This window comes from Pinus tabuliformis, chromosome X, assembly GCF_031772625.1.
Source record: "Pinus tabuliformis cultivar Carrire ecotype Pingquan chromosome X, CPIR1, whole genome shotgun sequence".
Classification (NCBI taxonomy): domain Eukaryota; kingdom Viridiplantae; phylum Streptophyta; class Pinopsida; order Pinales; family Pinaceae; genus Pinus; species Pinus tabuliformis.
The window spans coordinates 534,041,046-534,064,998 of record NC_142308.1 but is presented as its reverse complement, the minus strand read 5'-3'; the positions used below and the strand labels follow the sequence as shown (position 1 = coordinate 534,064,998).

Sequence of the window (23,953 nt, the reverse complement as noted above, 5' to 3'; positions counted from 1 at the left end):
CCATTAGGGTTATGGTGTGGAATGTGGATGGTTACTGGAAGTTCAAGAAATATTGGAAATTGAATCCAGTGGTAATAATATTGTATTTACATGTGTATCATATTTAATGAAAGGAAACTCATGCCTATTCTTTAATTTTGGTCTACACATTACAACAATGGTATTAGAGTGGGCCATGTTGGGAATTTTCCAATGCCTATCACCTCTACATCCTTCCCAGAGCCTATCAAATTTTTATCTACAATTTTCTTTTATTTTTCTTTTCATCTCTACACATAATGTTTCTCTGGGTCTGCAACATCTTGAGTTCTTCTCTCAATGAGATGTAATGCATGTTCTCTCTCTCTTCCCCTAAGATCTACTATTCTTTCCTGACTGTTTCATATCTTTGTTGTTCATTTCCATTTCGATTGGTTTGAGCACTTCTTTCATTCATACGCTCTATGCATTCTCCCACATAATAAGTTTTGAAGTCTATATGTGGGATGAAGAGACCAGAAATTGCAACATACTAGAAATTACAAGTGGATGAGGCTTTCACAATAATTTCTTTTAGTGATCAAGTAGAGGAAGCATGACATAAAAAATTTGGTTGATATTATTTCAAGGCCACTCACATCAAAAATGAAATATTTGAAAACTTTGATGCACATGGAGGCTTTCACTCATGTTCCATATAGAGAATCGTATATAAAGAAGGAGGATGTCAAGGAGGTGTTTTAGTAGTTACAAATCGAAATTCATGACTAAAATATATATAAGACTATTTATTATCATCTATGTAATGGGTTACTCTATAAGCTAGATTAACCATGTGTTCCTAAAGGTGAGTGACCACAATTGATTAGAGAGGCTCTGTTGGACACCTAATCTGTTAGGGTTATGGTGTGGAATTTGGAAAGTTCCTAGAAGTCTAGAAAAAATTAGAAGTTGAATTCAATGGGAATAATATTGTATTTACATGTGTATCATATTTAATGAAAAGAAACCATTCCCATTCTTTCATTCTGGTCTACACATTCCAGTAGGCTCACACCTCTAAGGTTGTAGGAAATTTTGGTGTTGGGAATAATGCTTCCAATTTGTAGAGGTATGCATACTAGCCCAGGATGCAAGAGGATGAAACTAGTTTTTTAATAGGATCTATATATTGTTGCACCAACAATCCTAGTGACAAGAAATAGGGTTTATACCACCCCTTAACTATACCCACTTATTCTTGGTAAACAAGTCCTAATTTGTTGAAAGTTTAACAACAACTAGAAAGGGACATGACTACCTATTCGTAATAGGTGGTAGGTTTAGAAATATATGCATTATCATTTCATGTAAAAAGAGCATCAATGGGAAAGAAGTAATAGACTTGTGCTTTGGACAAGTCTAGGTGTACTTTGGGATACTAAAGATCATCATTTCAGATAGGGGCACTAGACTTATTAGTACATTTTGGAATACATTATGGGAGAAGATGAATATGAACTTGAAGAGTTCTATGTCATTCCATACATAGATAAATGGGAAAGAAAAAAATTTAACCATATCTTTTCCACCTAAACATGCCCTCTCTTGCCAAAAAGTGTAACTCAACTCCATGATATCACCCAAGTAGTCAACATGACTTTGGTGAAACTTTTGGTGGGTTACAATAAAAATAAATTGAAGGATTTGGATGAACATATAGTATATACAATGTTGAAATTCTACGACCTTGGGTCTAGGTTAGATTCTTAAAATCACTGACGCTACCAAACCAAGAATCTCAACCATAAACTACTTCGCATAGTGGAAATATAAAGAAATAAACCACACGTGCATTGAACATAGATAACTTTTTAGTTTTTCAAACCAACTTCATTATATTAAGAACATATAATACAAAAATATAGGGCTCACGTACCAGTGACAATGGATCTTAGTACAAGATACAAAACTGGAGTTTGGTGTCAGTTCAGCGACAACCAATCTACCATCAAATAGATACTCTAACAGTATAGCTGATGCAAAGATCCTCACAGCTGCCTTGATCATACCCTGTAGCTTCCTAGGCTTGTGGCTTCCGATCTGTAGCTCATGCCTCTACCAATACTTGAAGCCCATATGGCCACTGAATCTTGGCTGTCCAATCTACTCTCTAGTTGTGCCTTCATCCATCAAGGCCATACCACATTGAGGATCCTATCGAGTTGTTTGCAGCTCCACTTGTTAACAATTCTTGATATGTCCACTACTGCTCCTCAACTACTCAGGGAATTCAGCCCACTATGGTCTTCCTGTGCTACTCTGAATAAGACAAACATAAGGCACAGAGGGCTACCACCTATCACTCCAATATGTCCATCTCCCAAAACGAACATGGGCTAGGATGATTTCCCATCATCTGCTATAGAAGTACTTCTCCACACACAAGTCTTAGGATCCACAACTACTCCTTTGGTTCCTCAACCCTTGAGCTCAAGAACTGCATCTCTCGCAACTACCTTTATCCATCAAGGTGTTGGTCATCAAGCTCCAACTTAGACACTAACACACTATCCTCCAGTAGACCATAAGTGCACAATATCATCCACACTTGGTCTTCTCTCACGCTACCCTCTAACAATCCATGAGAGTCCAAGTCCATGATGTAGCATCTGCACCTACTTAGGGCATCCCCACACTTGGGAGACCCTTACACATGGATGCCCATAGGCTTCTCCAATCTGCCCTTTGCGTTTACAATAGAGGAGCTATTACAAAAATATGGGCACATCAATGTGTCCTTGCTAGAACACCATCGGTCCATCATACGCAGGTCCATCTGCAATACACCTTACTCTTATACTCTTTCCTTCCAATATGATGTGACTATCATCACCTTGGCTGCTTAGTAGGCCTCTCAACTATCCATGTGGGTTCCTCCAAACAACTCCTAAGGCCTCCTACAAGAAGCCCACAAATTGACCTAAGAAATGGTCAATACTTTGACCCAATGCACAACAATCGTCTACTGCAAGTCTACTGCTCAATCATTGTGGAATATGTCACTAGTGTAGGGAATATAATCATCATTTCTACCCCTCCTCCGTGACTTCCACAGGCTACCCTTAAGTGATCAAAACACTGGTCACATCTTGAACCAATACACCTCCACAAACATTTTTTTCACCACGCTGCACTATTGTATTGCTGCACTACTAGTTAGGGCACACCATGCTGCCCTCAACCTCTATGAAACTCAACAAGCAAGCCCTTCTAGGGTTTCAGTTCTCTAAGGGAGAGGTCCTCCACACTTATGCTACCCCTTTGTACCTTGTATCACCCAAACAAAGCACCAAAGGATGGCCTAGCTGTTGGTTATCTCCTGCAGCCTAGTACAACAACTGCTATAGCTTTCAGCCTCCCTCCAGACCTCTACAAACTTCCCTCAAAACAAATTTGTTTGTAGGCTCCAAATTTGTGACCTTCTCTACCCAAAAAAGGCACCCAAGAGAAACCCAATTCACACATCAAAACAACACTTTCTCACCACATTGTCACCTACATCAAAAAGAGAATATCAAACTGCCTTCTAGACCTCCTCACATTGTTCGTTTGACTCTCTTCTTGCTACAGCTAGACCTTTTCTCCATCGAAATTTCAGAGGATGTATTGTTCTCTTGGATTCTCTAAAACAAAATAATTTACTTCATATTTATACACATATGAGGGATGAATGAATTGATGAGGAGACCCTTCTATTGGACTACGTTTATACCAAGCCTACATGACTTGGTAACCAATAATTAATTAGTCAACTTCAAAAATTAATTTCTCTCTAACAATAACTTGGATTCAGAAAATTCTCGATGCATTAGAATTGTGTCACCAAGAACTATCATCTTCATCCACCACATGTCATACCTCCATCATGGTTTTGGCGAAAATCATGATGTGTGAAAAACTGCAAATCTTGGACTTTAAGCCCACAAGCCCATTTGTGGCGCTTTGACCTCCAACCATGAACACGAGGGCTTGGAGTACCTCCAAAGCTACACAAAATCAACACACCCTCTTAGTGAGGGAGGTACTTCCAAGACTAGGATGTAACCATCATCATTTGGAGATTACAATAGCCCATATGGCATCCATCACTACAACATACCTTGTAGAATGAATTCCACAATCTTGGTAGTGCCTCTACCTCATCATCTCTGAACCTGAATATACCAAAACCTCCATAGGGCTGCTCCCTCTGAGGCTAAACTCCCTTTGAGCCTACATGATCTACACGGGCTCAGTCCTAAAAACACTCATCCTCATGGATTTCCAATCTCGGATATGTAACATCATGATCCGATGAAGATTCTAGCTTGCCAACGTGTTTTCCATCAAATGAAGCGATCTCTATCAACCTAATCTTGCCCATGCCAAAGAAACCCTCGAGTTGTCCCAACCATCCATAACAAGACATAGGAAGTCCATGATATACAAATTGCCACACAACATACTGAAGTGCACCAGGTTAACCACCTATCCACCAGAACTCCCAACCCATCTCATCATGTAGTTTATCGACACCACATATCCATGTCTCTAGCTAAACCCTCTGCTCCATGATCTTTATACTAACAACTCCCTCTGAGTTGCTTTATTGTGCACAATTTGATTCCCTTTCCCTCAAAGTAACTCAGACACACTTTGATACCATGTTAAATTTCCACGAGCTTGGGTCTAGGTTAGAGTCTTAAGATAACTGACACTACCAAACCAAGAATATCAACCATAAACTATTTTCACAACGAAAATATAAAACAGTAAATCACACATGCACAAAAAATAGACAACTTTTTAATTTTTTAACCCAACTTCGTTATATTAACAACATATAATACAAGAATATATTTCTCATGTACAAGGGCTAATGGACCTTAGTACAAGACACAAAATTGGGGTATGGTGTTAGTCCATCGACAACCAATCTTCCCTCAACAAGATACTCTAATCGTCTAAATGATGTAGAGCTCCTCACAGATGCCTTCATCGTACCCTGTACCTACCTGGTCCTGCAGTTCCCAATCTGTAGCTCTTGCCTCTATCAATACTCCAAGTCCATATGGCCTTTGAATCTCAGCTATCCAATATTCTCTCTAGTTGTGCCTTCGTCCATCAAGTCCACAATACATCGAGGCTCCTATCGAGTTGTTCACAGTTCCTCTTGTGAACAATGCTCAATTTTCCCACTGCTGCTCCTCAGCTACTCAGGGACTTCAACCCACTATGGTCTTTCTGCGTTGCTCTGATGAAGAACAACATAGGGCAAGGAGGGCTTCCAGCCATCACTACAAGATGTCCATCTCCCACAATGAACATGGGCTAGGAGCACTGCCCACCATCTACTATAGAAGCCCTTCTCCACACGCAAGTCTTGGGCTCCACAACTTCTCCTCTGGTTCATCAACCCTTGAGCTCAAGAACTACCTCTCTCGCAACTACCTTTGTCCATCAAGGTGTTTCTCACTAGGCTCCAACTTAGACACTAACACATCGTCCTCTAGCAGATCATAAGTGCCCAATCTCGTCTACACTTAGTCTTCTCTCACGCTGCCCTCCAATAGTCCATGAGAGATCAAGTCCATGCCATAGCATGTGCACCTAGTTAGGGCATCCCCACACTTGGGAGACCCTTACACATGGCTTCCCACAAGCTTCTCTAATCTACCCTTTTCTTATGAAATAGACGATCTATTGCACAAATCTAGGCACATCAATGTGTCCTTGCCTAGGACACCATCAATCCATCATGCACGGGTCCATATGCAACACACCTTGTTGTTGTACTCTTTCCTTCCAATCTGATGTGCCTATTGTCACATTGGCTTATTGGTAGGCCTCCCAACTATCCATGTGGGCTCCTCTAAACAACTCCTAAGGCCTCCTACAAGCAGCCCACAAACTAACCCAAGCAATGTTCAACACTTTGACACAATGTACAAAAATCTTCTGCTGCAAGTCTGCTACTTAATCACTATTGAATTTATCACTAGTGTAGGGAATCTAATGATCATATCTACCCCTCCTCCTTGACTTCCATAGTTTGACCTTGACTGATTCAAATACTGGTCACATCTTGACCCAATACACTTCCACAAATGTTGTTGTCACCGCACTGCCATCAACCTCCATGCAACTCAGCAAGAAATCCCCTCCACACTTATGTTGCCCCTTTGTGCCTTGTATCACCCAAACACAACACTGAAGGATGGCCTGGCTACTTTCTATGCCTTGTGACCTAGCATAGTAGCTACTGTAGCCTTTGGCCTCCCTCCAGACCTCCATAAACTTCCCTCAAAACAACTTTTTTTGTCCTCCAAATTTGCGAGCTTCTCTACCCAAAAAAAGAACCCAATAATGGCCCAATTCATGCCTAAAAACAACCCTTTCTCACCACATTGTAGCCTACAACAAACATAGAATATCACGTTGCCTTCTAGACCTCCTCATGTTGTGCCTTTGACTCTTTTCTTGCTACGTCTAGACCTTCTTTTCTCCATCAGAATTTTAGAGGATGTATTTCTCTCTTGGATGCTCTAAAACACAATATTTTACCTCATATTTATAGACATATGAGGTCTCAATGAATTGATGAAGAGGCCCTTCTATTGGACTATGTTTACACCAAGCGTACATGACTTGGTAACCAATAATTAATTAGTCAACTTCAAAAATTCATTTCTCTCTAACGAAAACTTGGATTCAGACGATTCTCAATGCGTTGGAATCATATCACCGAGAAATATTATCCTAATCCATCACATGTCATACCTCCATCATAGTTTTGGCCCAAATCATGATCAATGGAAAACCCCAAGCTTGGACCTCAAGCCCACAAGTCCATTTGTGGCACTTTGACCTCCAAACCTCGAACACCGGGGCTGGGAGTACCTCCCAAGCTACACAAAAATCAACATATAAGACTCTTTCAATAGAGAAGTCCACAATTCTAGTATTAGGTCCTCATTTTGAACTTTCTTTTTTACATCTACACCTTCACATATGGATATTGTGCATAGTAAACAAGGATGAGGGAGGGAGGATCTCACAAATGATGATTTAAGGGAAAATAAATTAGTTAAGAAGATCATAAATATCCATATACAAGTATAATAGACACTAAATTAGTCATAGGAAAATTATAAGGATGGGCGTGATCAAAATAGAAAAGATAAGTTATTCTGAGTGGTAGACAGAGTATGGTCATAGTTGAACATGGTGAGGCTACAAGATAATGTTAAGAAAATCAAGGCTCTATGATGTTTTTCTTTTTAGATACTGGAGAAGGTGGTAAATAATGGCTACACACTCAGTGTACCCTCAAACATGTGCGTTTACTCATTAGAGAATATGGAAAACCTACAACTATACAAGCCTTCCATTTTGGATTAGGAAGAGGTTCAAGTCTTACCTTCAATAGTTGATTTAGATATATATTCTTAGGTAAAGTTAATAGAGGATACATTCTTATAGAATAGTTCCATAACTAAAATTTATGGTTAGCATGAATTTCGGTAGATTGGGTTCAAAGGACAACTTCTAGGCAAGGCTAAATGGTACTCCATATAGAAGGTAGAGGAAACATTTCCTCGCCTTTTTTAGTAAACACTTTTTTGGGGCCATAATCCTCCTGAAATGGGGATTTATGATCAAAATTTGCTCATTATATCGGTTTTCATCCATATCAATAATTTTAGATTGAAAAAATTAGAGAAATTAACTTACAAGAGCAATTTAGTGGTGGGTCCCAATTTGGAAAATTATCTTAAAATTCCTTTCAAGGCTAGTCTGATGGAGTAAATGACAATATTTTTGGGAATACTATTCCACTAAAGAATCACATACCATGATACTATTTTTCACACAAATACCTTTCCAGTGGTCTAAGAATCACACCAACAGTAGTTGAAATGTAAAATATATGCCTCTCAAAAGTTGACCTATCATGTTTGACCACCATAATTCAAGAATATGTCATGTTATCCCATATTACTCATGGAAAATGGAATATCCACATGAGGACTACGAATAAGAATATATAAGGGTCAAATTGTAACTAATGTTCATGGTTGAGTGGGTAAATTTAACCCCTAGTTTGATATTGAGCTATTTTGTAAGCAAACCACTAAGAGGAAAAGAGGTTATATTATATTTTCTTTCATTTTGGTCCATGGTAGAGAAGATTAGGTAAGTGTGGATATATAGGGAGCATAAACAATGGTATTTGTGCTTTGCAACATCCCATGGGCCATGCGTCTCCTAAAACTCCATTGAGATTTCTTTCTCCTTTGTACTTGCAACATCTCCATTTGAGACAAAAGAGAGAAGACAAACCTCATTTTCTAGTTGGGATTTTTCCCAAGATGGTTTCCCAATTCATATTTTTGTTTTAATTTGTAATTGGTGTGTCTTTATATTTTATTGTTCTATATTATTTACATTTGATCTATTACATTCATAAGAGAAAAATTAATAAATATAAAAATATAAAGAAAAATTATCTGTCAAACTATAAATTTCCTATTTTATTCTAATTTTTTCAGATCTATTAGGATGAACTATTCACTAGAATATGCATGAAAGTTTATATATAATTTATTATTACTAGGTGCCTCCCATTCAACCCTTCATTATTCATAATTTCCTTTGGATGTTAAATAAACTTATGGATGCCCAAATATTTAGATATCTAGATACCGAAAAATCCTAAAAGTGATACTAATGAGATAGATCTAATAATGAGACCTCCACATTTTAGTCCCCTTTCCTCTATAGTATCAATTATGGCCACCATTCACCCATATGATCAAGGGATAAGACCTAAAATTTCAATAATGCATGTTGGAAAACTAGAATGAGGAAATTTGGAAAAATATGTCAGTTTTCAATTTAATAGATGTTGGTTTCATTTTCTAATGGGAGACTTCATGTCCATAGAGACACAAGAAACCATCTACAACTGAACAATAAATCATCTCAACAGTGATAGGATTGAGGTGTGAAATGATGCAATTTAAGAGAACGAGGGTAAATTCACTCTTTCAATCTATGTTGTCTTATAATAACATAAAAGGAGACATATGATGATATATTTAAAACCCTTATTGTATTTCATCTCTTCAATAGTGAATATAAAAAGAAAATACAAAATTATATAGCGAACAATACTTCTAACAAAATAAATTAAATTGTACACATCAAAAAATTCAAAATACACAATAAATTTCCTTTTATTTGCACATAACATTTTTAGAGTCATTAACTAGAATCATATAAAGAATTAAAATATGTAGAAATAATGATCCATATGACCATAATTAAGATGAACAATAAAACCAAGTAGACTAAGTTATCTCCACCCAATTGTAGCTTCTTTGTCATAGAAATCCACCCCCTAGCCAAGCTATGATAGAAACCATTAGGGGAATTTCAATGTCTAAAATAAGCCTCCTAAGGAAAGTAATATAATAACGGTCAAAATAATAAATTAAGAGTTTTGAATTTTCAAAGGAAAATAGAGAAAAGTACATTTTTTTGTTGTATTTATGGCTTATATTATTATAGATTTAATCAAATTTCATACATTACTTGTACGTAGAATTAAATTCTACATCTCATGAATATGTATTTTGCATACTTTTGAGTAGATCCACAATGAAAAAATTGGAAATACATTAAGAAAACATGTTTCTTTCAATAAGCATATTTTTCTTGTATTTTCAATTTCTTTCTATGTATATCTAACCAAAATTATGTAGAGTGGATACTCACTGGATGTGGAATAAAATATTGCATCCAATAGGCGTCTACACTTGACATTTGAGTATTCCTATGAGGAGATAAGCTGAAAATACAATTTTAAAAAAATGTTCAAACCTTGATGTTGAATTATGATTTACATTTGAAACATCAATTATAAAACGATGAAAACTACGGGTTATCATTAGGTTCTAAATTCTAACAATACCACCAACCATAGTAATATGAAAATAAAAATTTTATTCATTTCACTCAAAAACACTTACTCTTGGGGATGACATAATCATATTTAATCTTATTGAATTTTTAAAGTTTGACTGTTTTAGCTCATTTTTTATTTTGAGGCCCACTTTTTACCTCAAAATTTTCTAAATGGTGGAAAGCTAAGAACAATAGTTTTGAGTTTAATCTACAAGGAATTGAACTAAGATAACTTCCACTGCCAAATTTTGTAAAAGGTAGAGCAGTAATAGGTACCCACATTACTTGTCTCTCACATCACAAGAAAACTTTGGTCTTTGCTTCTCAATCCCTTAAAATTCAACTGAGTAAAAAAGCTTGTATATTTCTTGATTTCATGGCTCTTTCAATAAGAAATACACTTAATTCCATTGTTGGCATCGTCTATCTCATCCTCATACTCTAGTTCCTACTAATATTATTTGCAAATATACCCTCCTTACATTTCTCTTCCCTTCTCTATTTCCCTCAAATTCCCATGCATTTCCTTCCAAGTAGAAATTCCCTCTACTATGTGTTCTAAGAATGTATTGGAGACACATTGCTAAAGTGTAGGAGTGATAACTTAACTATAGTAATTGCTACCTATAACTTTAATAAAGTGAAATGATAAAGTATGATACTTTAAAGGAATACAGAAAAACATGTGGACCCCATACTTTTCCCCAATTGTGATGGTACTCATTTATGTCAATCTTTATCATCATCATTTTATCAACTACAAAAATAAAAATATTTATAATGTTTACAACACCGTGTTATATTTATCTCATAGTAATCAACATAATAGAAAATAAAAATATTTTTACATAATTTATAGCAACATTGCAAACTTAAAAAAAAAAATTACAATGACAAAAGACCACTATAAAAATTAATGGCACCTTTTACTTACATCAAAAAATTAACCATCTCATTTTTATTAAAGATTATTATTATTAAAAAAACCTCGTTAGAAGAGTTAAAAAGTGGAGACATCCTCTCAACCAAGGCCAAGATAAACCAAGCCTAGTCATATTATATTTCTCGATGTTTTAGGCCTACTTGATGAAAGTTATTAAAATAATATAAATTAGGTAAAAGAAAATCCTGAGTCATAATGAGGATACTCTAATTCTTTTTAAATAACTTTAGTTAAACCAAGCCAAATATTATATTTCTCGATGTTTTAGGTCTACTTGATGAAAGTTATTAAAATAATATAAATTAGGTAAAGGAAAATCCTTAGTCATAATGAGGATACTCTAATTCTTTTTAAATAACTTTAGTTAAGGATAAATACATTTTTATTTATATGATATTAATATTAATATAAATATAATATAGTTTTCATATTTATATAGAAAGAAAAATAAATCTGTTTGTCTAGAATCATATTATCGTTTTACCAAAAACAATAAAATTGAAAACAACAATTTAAAAATTAAATCACTAAAACTAAATTTATATTTATATTTATTTGGTTTCTAGGTTGAGAATTATAGAAAATGTTCTCTTAGTATTAAATTTTAATTTGTTTGAAAATTAATCTAAATTATTAATTTTAATATAAAATATTACTAATTATTTGAATAATTTAAAAAATTAATTATTTTAATCATTTAAAAAATTATATTTTAATAGGTTTAAAAAATTAATTTAAATTACTAATTTTAATATAAAATATTAATAATTATTTTAATAATTAAAAAATTAAGTTAATTTAATAAAAAAATTATATTTGAGAAATTATATGTAATAATTATTTTTAATAAAAGAATTATAAAACGTAAACAATTAAATAAAATAGTTATAATCATTATTTATTATACAAAATTAATATAAACATATTTTTTTCAATATAATACTTCTTCTATAATAATGTTTTGTAATAATGTTTGTTTGAATGTTGAAGTAAAAAAATAATTATTTATTATAGTAAAATATTAAATGATATATATAAAATGATAAGTAATTTTGGAGATAGTTTAATTGGAAACATTATGTTATCAAGTATTATACAAACTATAAAATTTAAAATTAATTTTTTCTTAATTAATTTTATCTATTAAAAAAAATCTAGAAATTATAATAATAACCATCATAATTAGCTCCATATCGCATGAATAATAACTTTACCATCCATCCATCCACACACCATCTTCATCTATCCATGTACATATATATAATTTTTAAAAATTCAATATGTAAATATTAAGCATTTTTTCTAAACTTCTCTATACAATGTTTCAATTAAATACAATTTCAAAGTTAGCTTTATTCCTATTTAGAATTTGAGAAATATAGAATATAAAAGATTATTATACTTAACAAGTTTGATACAACAAAATTAGGGTCAAATATGATTTAAATTAATTCATATTATAAATAATTATAAAAACATTATAAAGTTTTTTTTTTTGGAGATAAATAAAATAGTGTTTTTTTAAACTTTCACCAAAAAAATTATTATTCAAATCTATGTTCTCAATAATACAATGGAAATACATTAGAGTGCATGCTATAAGGAAAAATGTTCTAATAAATTTAAAAAGAAAAAAGAAAACTATCATCCTCCTCCAATACAAGGACAAAGAGGAGAGATCTGATACTAAATCTACTAAAATATAAACATACTACCTTTTAAGTAAAGGGAATAGATTTGGGATATTTTATTTTAGATAAAATATGAGGAATATAAATTTATATATTTTATATAAAGAATATTTGAGATCTAGGCCTTATTTTATCAAGAACATTTCTCAACCAATAGACTTTCTATTTCAATATACAATAAATTTCTTACTCACTAGATTTTTTTGAATTTAAAAAATAAAAACATAATAATATTTTCTACATTACTAGTACAAACAAGTTCATGTTTTGCCCAAGTGTTAGAGATTCAACCCAGAAAAGATATATAATTGGGCCAATGTCTAGTAAACTTACCAATGAACCTTTTTCTTAGCTAAAGAAAAAAAATCCAAGTCAAAAGAAAGAATTACATCCTTCCATTTTGGAAATGTGCTTGGCTCAAATCATTTTTCTCACTAAACCACAAAGAAGAGAGTTGTGACTTGCCACAATGGGATTGGAAGAACCACCCATTGAATAATATGAGGAACTTTTTAAATCTACTACTACAAAGCCACAAACTCTTGAATCTTAGCCACAAAACCAACTTGCCTCACATGGGATATAGGAGAAACCTATACAACAGAGCCTAGCCAAACAAGAGGTTCAAATGCGTGACTTAGCTAAATTGCAAATCCTTAAGAAAAGTAGAGTGTGACATAGAAATAATCTGAAATAAGATTATAATGGACTTAATATTATGTAAGAAAAAATTACAAACTATTTCTACTAATTGATTTTTTTGGGTTTTTTCCAAATTTAATTGTAATCTATTTTATGATAAAATTTCAAACTTCTCCCTCAATAATATATTATAAAACAATAAAAAAATAATAATAAAAAAAAAATCAATAAAAATATATTTATTTGATAATTTATATTAACAAATAAATAAATGTAATCAAATCCTCCTAACATAAATTCAATTTTCACAAATAATATAATATATTTTTTTATGTAATATATATAGATATAAATATATAACAAATAAATAAATATCTATAATAAAAAATATTATTTACACATTATAAAAAAATAACAACCAAAGGCAATATAATCCTCACTTCTATCGAGACATAATAAAATAACATCAAGACAAATTTAAAAATATATTTTTAAAATCATGTACATTACCCACTACTACACAACCATCTAAAAATCGAAAATCGAAAATTATATTTCTAAATAAAGATCTATAATAAAAAAGAATACGATACAGAGAAATGACCATATAACTCTTAACTCTTCTTGGACATGATAAAATAACATCCACACAGATTAGAAATACAACTTTAAAAGCATTTACCTTATTACAACATGACCATGAACATATACACAAAGATTTAAAGTATATTTCTAGAAGTTGATGTGTTCCACATCATCATATAAAAATAAATTTCTAAAAGTAGAGTAAATGACATCAAGGTATGCTCATAGACCTAAGGGGATGATGGAATCAAAGTATTCTAATAGACCCAACGGGATGATGAAATCTTTAAAGGACAGAAATTACCAGGGTAAAGAAGGGGTACAGTAAAGTACAGGCAAATAATTAAATCATATTTTGCTCTTGAATTTCAAGGAAAATGTCACATGTACTCACCAGGTAAATTTCCATCTGAAGCATAGTAAGGTAGTCAAATCGTTACTCTGACAGAAGGCTCTCCCACGTTCAGGTTCAGCTTGCTTGTCTCGCATATCAAACCCGGGTCTGTAACAGCCCTAGGGACTGAATCATGAAATTGACAGCAACATGATGAATCAGAAGGCCATTCATGATGGAAAGGAAGCAATCGGGGCATGGTGGGCGGAAGGCTGGGCAGTGGAGCTTCAAGCTTGAGCGTTTGAAGGACCTGTCTTATTTTGGGTCTTTGCTTACACTCAGGTTGACAACACCACAATCCAACCACCATCAGCTGAGTCATTTCTTCTGCATCGAACTCACCATTTAATTTATCGTCGGCAGCCTCCAGCAGGCGGTTTTTGCCATACAAATCCCATACCCACTCCGCCAAAGGCCAGTAAGAGCCAGGCCCATATAAAGCGGGCTTTCCACAAGCTATTTCTAGGCAAACTACTCCAAAGCTGAACACATCCGTCTCTGCATTAGCTACACCCGCCATAACACACTCTAATGCAAGGTACCCCTGAGTACCGCTCGGTGCAGTGAAAAGCGAAGTATGGCCGTCCTCTATTATGCGAGCCAACCCAAAGTCACCCAGCTTCGCTTGGAACTCTGAGTCCAACATTATGTTGCTGGATTTTATATCTCGATGCACAACTCGCTGTTCAAATTCGTCGTGGAGATACATGAGAACCAGAGCCAAATCACATGCTATTTTATATCTAACCTTCCATTCCTGCGCAGGGGGATGCGGTCCTGTCGAGGATCTGAAGAGGTATTTGTCGAGACTTCCATTGGACATGAATTTGTAAACAAGCAGCAATTCGTCGGGTCTCTCGTGGCACCAGCCCAACAGTGGAACCAAGTTGCGGTGCCTAAGCTGACCAATAATGGTGACTTCTGACAAATACTCTTTGCTCCCTTGTTGCGATCCAGCGGAGATCCGTTTCACAGCTAGGGTTTCCCCAGAATCGTTGAGAATACCCTTGTAAACACTTCCAAACCCACCCTCGCCCAGCTTTTGGTCTTCGTTAAAGTTATTTGTTGCGGCCCTGAGCTCCTTATATTTATATTCACGAGCACGCCAACCCTGTACGCCTAGATCTATTTCACGGTCAAGAGTTATGCTATTCTGTAACCTGTATGATCTGGCTTTCATGTGCCTTATTACATACCAGAATAACACGAGAAGCATGGCCAAGACTGCAACCAAGCAGAAAATCTCCGAGCGTTTAATGCCATGATCAGTCCCAGGAGTTTGGATTGAAAATCTCCACGAGATGATACTGTGTAGTTGGTGGGAAAGCCCCGTTGAAGCCGAGAAACCAACAAGAACCTTTTCAGGAAGATACTGTGAAAGATCTATTCCGTATGATAAAATCGGGTCCGAGGGTCTGGAACTATGATTGGCGGCCAGAAACACCTGTAACATCTTCTCTGTGCCATTATAGTCAACCCATGCATTCCATGTTATATTGCCATTAAGACGCAGGTCCGAATGCCCCAAGTAGGTCTTCACGGAAGTAATATTGTTGACATCAATTCCCACATGATTATCATTCGGATCATGGGGATTCGTGGTATGGTACCCGTCTGAATTCGCATTTTTGAATGTATCGAATTCAACAGCGACTGTCTGTGTAGAGTTTCTGCCGTTGGTGGTCTCATTGAACAGACCCAGCCACATGCCCGAACAGTTCGCGGGAGGCTCAGACCCGAATGGCGCCATGAAAAATGCAAGCCCGTCTGCGTAACTTGAAAGATTGTTGGAATTTTGTAGTCTGTTGTTTATAATGAACTGAAACTGAGTTTGGAAGTCGCCGAGTTGTTCAGAACGTTTAGTCCAGAGCGTGATTGGATTTTTGTATACAGCCCAACCAAAGCTCCAATCAAAATTGTCAGTAACAGTGCTTTTTGTAAGATATAATCTGTTCTCCAATACATTTGCATCCCCTTTAGTAGCAATATTATCCTGATTGCTCTGATTAAAATAGGAGAAGGCGAAGTGCATGTCTGCTTCTGTAAGCAAAGTTAGAGAGCTTGTAACAATGAGAATCGATGATAATATTCTTGAGATTCTGCCCTTACCCATGACCTACCCTACCGATTTGCTTCTTCCGTGTGTGTGATTATGCTTCCTGGAGTCGATTTGTCTGCTGCCTGGAATCGATTTTGCTGCCCGAGTACGAGGGAAATCTCCCCTCGCTTGCAATTTCTTTGGAAGGAAGGAAGGGATAAGGGTAATTGAACTAATTAGGTAAGAATTAGACATAAGAAAGAGGAGGAAGGTTCAGAGAAATAATGACAGATGACATGTTGGGAAAAGTAATAAAAGGGGGCCATTAATGCAAAAGCTGATAGATGATAGGTTTTTAAAATTCGCTTAATTTACACTCATTTTTTGGGATGTTTTTCAATTTTCAGGGTTTATCTGATAACATGTGAGTTAAAAAAAGAATGTGGGAAGAATTTTAAGTTGATCCACACAAATAAGGTGATTTGAATTAAAAGAGTATTTTGTAATGGTAAACATTAATAACTAAAAGTTAAAATCAAGTATGTGTTTTTTTAGGGGGAGGCTTTGAAGGGACGGCCAATTTGTCCAATATAACTACCCACATGAGCAGGGTATTTGATAAATATCTAGCTTAGCTTGGGGTCAGACTTATCCTTGGATTATTTAAAGATCTGCTTCACCCTGAGAGAGCTAAGATTTCCCGAGAAAACTATGAAAACCATTTTTAAACCTCACAAAACATCCATAGTTTGACATAACATAACTTTACAACATCTCTTCTATAGTAAGAGGCGACTAGTATTATGGAAAGTTCATAATTCAAATTTATGATTCCAACACTTCCTATTATATTCTCCGCAAATTTGACCACAAAAAAAGTCGACAAAAGCTACAAGGAAAATAAACTAGGGCCTCCTAATTTTTTTAAAAATATAAATTTTACATTTTATTAAATATTTTGGATTTTTAAATTACTTATATATATATATTTTTTACTTAATTAAACTTAATTTTAATTTTTATTTAAAATCAATTTTAATATTAGTAATAAAAAAAATATTGTCTAAAACTTTTAGCTCATATGTTTTGGTTAACACTATGTTTCTCCAATTTAAAAGATTCAACTTTTTCTAAACATATTGTAATTAACTCATTATTAATATTTATAAATAATGGTATTTAGTATAATAATGAGAACTAAAAAATAACAATATATCCAATTATATTTAAAAATATTTATATCAAAATTATCGATGTATAAAAAACACAACATTAATTCTATGCTAAAAAAAATGCAAAATATTATTTCAATTTATATTATAATTATAGTTATTTTTTAAAACTTTTATTTAAAATTCAATTAATTTAATAAAAATGAAAAACACCCCATCTATTTCCAAAAAAAGGATTGCCACACATAGTTAAAAAGAGTCCAATAATTCAGCGATTTTGACATTTCCCTACACCCCCACTAACCAAACCACTTTCTTCCGCAAGGTCACATCATCATATCAAAACAAAATCTTAAACAGTGGAGAGCCATTCCGATTTCCTTGGCCATTTGGCCATTCTTTACTCTGGAACTGGGGCCGAGTGCCAATGCCCACGGGGTTAATGGATGGGAATTTCTGCTGACGTTAGTTTAAATATTTTTTTAATTCTCATGCACAATACATTATTCTGGATTATTTTGTAAATACGTAGATACGTAAACATATATGTTAGAATGGTAGATACGTAAATGGGGTGTAATGAGGTCATGTTTCATTAGGGCAGATGATCGTTCCTGAAAAGTAGGGCCAAGGTATATTTTTCCGAACTTAATTTAAATTAACTATCTTTATTATTATAAAGAATGGTAAATTAGTTTTATTTGTTGAATTGAGGTTTCTGCGATCTATATCAAGTTTACAATAGATTTTTCTGCGTAAATCACATGGGATTTTATTTGTCGACGCGTTTCGAACCAACTAGTGCGGTTCATCGTCAGGGCAAGTTGAATGAACAGATCTCACTTTGCATATATATTTATTTATTTTTATATAATTTTTATTTTTATTTTTATACATAATAAATTTATATTTAAAATAAATTTACATCAATTTTTTACATTATTCTAATCATAGTGAGAGGTATTGTGTATCTCAATGTGAAAGAAATGTTATCATGTCATATAAATGAGGCATATGTTTTTTTTGAAATTACAATATTCTATTCTTTCCCATCTATAGTTTTGTCTTAGGATAAAATTATATATACTTTTAATCATTAAACTAACTCGAATTATATTAAACATATTTATAATTAAATATTTTATTTTTAATATAGAAATACTAAACCAGCCAAGATTCATTTTAACACTGGATCTATAAGTGTGGAGAGGGAAAGAAAAAATCAAGTTGCAAAACTTTCCGCAAGTTTATGTTCAAAAAAGAGATTTGCACGTTGAGAGATTTGACTATATTAAACACATTTATAATTAAATATTTTATTTTTAATATAGAAATACTAAACCAGTGAAGATTCATTTTAACACTGGATCTATAAGTGTGAAGAGGAAAAAAAATTTGAGTTGCAAAATTTTACGTAAGTTTTATGCTCAAAATAAGGTTTGCACATTGAGAAATTTGATCCCCTCCACACTTAATAGATCTGGAGCTAAAGTGAATCTAGGCTAGCACACAAACTTAATCCTTCCTATTTCACACAATTGTAAGTTTTATCTAATAACACTTCAAAAATCTTGTACCAATCATTAAAATAACAAACATCAATACAATATACTTATACTTAAAATATCTCTATATTATAAATACTATGTGAACATTCTAAACATCCTATATAATTTTTTATCCTGTATAATTTTTTATATTTTAGAACATATGAAAAAAAAAAAAATGAATACAAATATTTACACACATTTATTTATAAATAACATTTTTATTTTTATTATATATAAACATTTGTATAATTTAAATTGGTTTTCTATTTCGGGAAAACATACACCAAAAGGTCGTAAAAGAATCTTAGTTTAAGAATTAGATGTTTTTAACTTTTCCTAAATTGATTTTGTATTGGTAAGGGTTTTTTTGAATAATAAATTTGAGCCGGGCAAGATTCAAGTGTTTCTAAAATTTTTGAATATACTAAAATTATTTGTATATTCAATAAAGCATTTTAAACCATAACAACAATCACAAATTCTTTTTTAGAGAATAAAGAAATTCATCGCTAAATTTCTTAAAAAATAAAATAAAAAATTCTGGTCTTTAAAAGAAAAGAGTACATATCTTTTAAAAGACATTGGTTGAAAAGAACTTAGACCAAATGGCCCCGAAAGGATAGGGTAAACCATATTCCACTCACGTTGTGTCTCTATAATTTGGAAAGACTTGGACCAAAAAGCCGTAAAACGCATTTTGCAATCATGACAGGTCTCTATAATTTGGGTAAGACTTGACCAAAAGGCCGTGAAAAGATATAAAGGACATTTCCACTCACCACCGGTCTCGATAACGTGGGCCAGACTTAGACCAAAAGGCCATTCAAAACATTGAGGAATGTGTCTTTGCTTCATTTCCTATGCAACGAAAATAATCAAAGAGGAGAGAGTACGAAGTGTCAATAGTCCTATGAGATGATATTTATTTTGTTTGTTTTTTGATGTGATTTTTATAAAAAAGAAATCGAGATTATTATGGTGACTAATTTTGTATCAGCAATTGTCTCAAAAGGTATAAAGAGAGGATGATAGGATTATTAAATTGAAATTGTTGAATTTTTCTAGAAGAGTTAATTAGTTTGTAGAAAACTTTGTTTTTTTGGACTGGATCATTGTGCAGTTACTTTTCTTTAGATGTTTTGTTTATATCTATATTACAAAGAACACATTGAATGTCTTATTTCATTTTAGAGTAAGTTAATTACCCAAAATCAAGAGGTTAAGTTAATTACCCAAAATCAAGAAACCTCTATAGATGGGAATACATCTCATTCATATGCAATACCAAATCCATCTTTTCTTTTCTCTGAGTAAAATTTCAAAAGCATGCACATATACCATTTCATATGCACAATAAACCCAACTTCTGAAATTTCAATGCTTGGATGCATCCCATTCATATAAGCATGAACATATGCCATTTCATATGCACAATAAACCCAACTTCTGAAATTTCAATGCTTGGATGCATCCCATTCATATGCTACATTAAACCCATATTTTCCTTAAATTTCAATCCATAAACACATTCATTCATGAGCCATAACAGAACCACAAATAACTCTGAGGCCAAGAGTGACATAAAAGAATGAGAAAAAGCAGTAAAAATATCTTCAAGATTGACGTAAAAGAATGGGAAAAGCAATAAAAATACCTTGCCATCCACGGAGCGCACAACAGAACTCGGAGGTGAAAAGAAGGCAACTCAACTGATATTTGGAAAAAGCAGTTACACTTCAAATCAACGGTTGAAAGTGTCTCACCTGATCCAACGGAGCAGGGTAAAAGTGTTGACGATTAACTCTGAGGCCAAGTGTGGTTCATCGTGAAGACGAGTTGCAGCCATGGTCTGATTCTTCAACTCGTCCTGACGATGAACCACACTTGCTGGTTCAAAAAGCGTCCACAAATATATCATAATGTGATTTGGGCCGAAATTTTTTCTCATAACTAAATATAAACAATCTATATATTATATACCAATTAATTATAAAATATTACAAATTAATTAATGAAATATTAATTATCATTTAAATTCATTGATGGAAGAAGTGTGATTCAAGTTCAACGCAATACCAATTCATCAATATAAACACACTGAAATGAAAAGGGAGTTTCCCAACAATCTAGTTTTTTTTTTGTATCTTTCCATGTTCTACTTGTTATCTCGCTCGAAAGTCCCAAACTGGTCTGTCTATATACTCAAATCTCAGTATGTACCAAATTTTTTTGACTTATATAATACATATATACAACCTTTTCTCCTGAAAAAATATTTCAAACATAAAATAATATAAATAAATATTAATTAATCGAAAACATTAATAACCAAAACTCAACTTAATTCGTTTTTCATTCCTACTCTTTAATTAAGATAAGACTTTTCGTTCCTAATCTTAAAGACTAAGTCTAAGTTAGCTACTAAACCATCCCACCACCACTTCAAACGGATATTAACTATGAGCGGATCTTCGCCTCAAAGAAATAAACTATGACAAACATGCAAACTTACACCCCCGCTGATACATATTGTAATCCAGCTTCTGTACATACGATATATTGAATAATTTAATATGGCTATTACACATCTGCACATATTGTAATCCAGCTTCTGTACATACGATATATTGAATAATTTAATATGGCTATTACACATCTGTACATATTGTAATCCAGCTTCTGTACATACGATATATTGAATAATTTAATATGGCTATTACGCATCTGTACATATTGTAATCCAGCTTCTGTACATACGATATATTGTGAATAATTGTAATTGTTGATAATTGTGATTGTTGGGCTCCATATAGCTTCTATAGGGACTCACCCGCTGGCCCCCTCTTTAAAAACTTACACCCCAGCTAAAAGATTGTGTCTGGAAGGGATTCGAACTCATGAAGCTCAGCACTGCAATCTCCTCTTTTCTCATGGCTCCGCCCCTGTGGAAATCGGGTCGATTCTTCTTATTGCTGGAAGGCTTCGCGGGTGTATGAAAGCTATTGAGATCGCTCTCAAACATCTCCATGAACAGATCTTGTAACTGCTCAAAGCTCTCCGATCCACTCACCTGAAAAGGAAAAGGATTAACACAATAAGCACACAAACAGATCTTTTCTAGGATAGCAAGTCTACTATCAAGATTCAGCCATTGATAAGTTTAAGATCCTGAGTGCTCTTATGACTCACCTGCCCCTTATTCTCATTCATCATTACCGCCATTTCATCCAAATATTCTCCCATTTCCTGTACATACATTCTTTTTCCAATGAATTCCCAGAGGCGCCATTTATTTGTCTTTGAACAATAATAACAACAATACTTGACGCTGTGATACAAATGAGTGGGATCACTACAGACATCATCATCATCGTCTTCATAAACTCTTACATCATACAGGAATCTCTTGTTGTCATCTGACAAAACTGAGAATCCAATCCATTCCATGCCGATTAGCCCTGGGTACTAAACTTTATCTACAACTATATCACTATTCCCTGTTTAATTGAGCCATGCAAAGATATAAAGAGTTACTGAACCTAAATAAGCCTCCTGGATCGCTTGAAACTTCTTCTTAGACTCCTCTGCTACCTTTGCATTCCCTGAGGCAGACCACCTATCCGGGTGCCATCTTTGCAACATGACTAGTCTTAAACGATTTCTCAATCAGAAATTCAATAGTAACAGCTTAAATCAATCAATCTAAATCTTCTAATAGGTACTAAAAGAGCCTTAGAATTAGTTCTAATCAATCAATCCATGGAATTAGTTATATCCATGGCTTATACTCGGCACATTCATGAATCCTCCAAAATAAAGAAACACAAAATCAAATATCTCTGTCAAACCGGAGCTGTTTTACAATGAGAAATCCCGTTTATAATCACAGCAGACAGAGATATTCAATCCTGAGACAAATTCTACAAAAGAAAGAAGAAATTAAAGGCAAAAAGGGCCAAAAATCCATTGACAAAGTTATGAAGGACACCATTGCGAGCTTCTTGTAAGCAGCGCTAAGCTTGGAAGAAGTACAGTCGGATTTAACCCCAATTACTGAGTAAAAATCTTTAATTTCTCCATCAACCCCGGACATTATGTCTGGTTCAATTCGCAGAGAAATACAAAACTACTATCCTCCACAAATATGTCAATAAATTAATGGAATTAGGTCAAAAGAACATAACCAGTAACAAACCGACATTTTTGTGTTTTAGAATGCTTAATACTAATCAGTGCTTGCCAAAAGCCAGGGAAGAAGAACAATGCTTGCCAAAATCCGGGGAAGAAGAATAGCAACAACAACTGATAGACCAAAGAAATGATTAACTCTGAGGCCAAAAGTGACATAAAAGAATGGGAAAAAGCAGTGAAAATATCTTCAAGAGTGACATAAAAGAATGGGAAAACGCAGTAAAAATATCTTGCCATGCTACGGAGCCCATAGCAGAACTCGGAGGTGAAAAGAAGGTAACTCAACTGATATTTGGAAAAAGCAGTCACACTTCAAATCAACGGTTGAAAGTGTCTCACCTGAACCAAAGGAGAAGGGTAAGAGTGTTAACAAGTGTTGATGCATAGGAAGGCCTATCAGCCTAAATATTTAGTTGTTAATATTAAGTAAAAAAATTATTATATATTTTACTTTTAAAATAATTTTTTATGGATTTATTACATGGATTAAAATAATTGATTAAAAATATGTTTCAAATTAACCAATGTGATTTTTAAAACGATTAAATAAAAAAAAACGAATGGAACAAGGTTTGAAATAAAGAAAGAATTTACAAAGGAAAGTATAGGTCCAACCAGCAAAAAAGAATTATTAGAAAAAATAAATTGTTAAATAATAAATTTAAAAAAAAACACATAATTCAAGAATAATAAATATATCTCTGCGGCCATTGATCTCCATGGCCATTGAAACCTGAGCATTTGTTGCAGACCTGCAGTTAGGGTTTAGAGTTTGACT

At 33.7% G+C, this 23,953-nt stretch overlaps 1 protein-coding gene and 1 pseudogene across 1 annotated transcript; both read right to left on the bottom strand.

Annotated features, from left to right (window-relative positions):
• Positions 1-13,932: 13,932 nt before the first annotated feature.
• On the bottom strand, positions 13,933-16,552 carry LOC149141088 (L-type lectin-domain containing receptor kinase IX.1 pseudogene; annotated as a pseudogene).
• Positions 16,553-21,829: 5,277 nt separating this feature from the next.
• On the bottom strand, positions 21,830-23,077 carry LOC149141087 (uncharacterized). The gene is made up of 5 exons (XM_089451146.1): positions 22,971-23,077; positions 22,524-22,615; positions 22,345-22,409; positions 22,174-22,230; positions 21,830-22,054 (listed from the first exon to the last, which is right to left on the bottom strand). The coding sequence occupies exons 1-5, from the start codon at positions 23,075-23,077 to the stop codon at positions 21,830-21,832; spliced, it is 546 nt and encodes a 181-aa protein (XP_089307272.1).
• Between the last annotated feature and the right edge of the window lie 876 nt (positions 23,078-23,953).

Excerpts from the sequence above, each read along its gene's own strand:
- LOC149141087 (XM_089451146.1), bottom strand. The coding sequence starts at position 23,077 with ATGTCCGGGGTTGATGGAGAAATTAAAGATTTTTACTCAGTAATTGGG. Across the intron at positions 22,410-22,523 it reads GATCCAGGAGGCTTATTTAG|TTTTGTCAGATGACAACAAG; the intron begins GTTCAGTAACTC and ends TTGGATTCTCAG. Across the intron at positions 22,231-22,344 it reads ATGAAGACGATGATGATGAT|GAAATGGGAGAATATTTGGA; the intron begins GTCTGTAGTGAT and ends ATGTATGTACAG.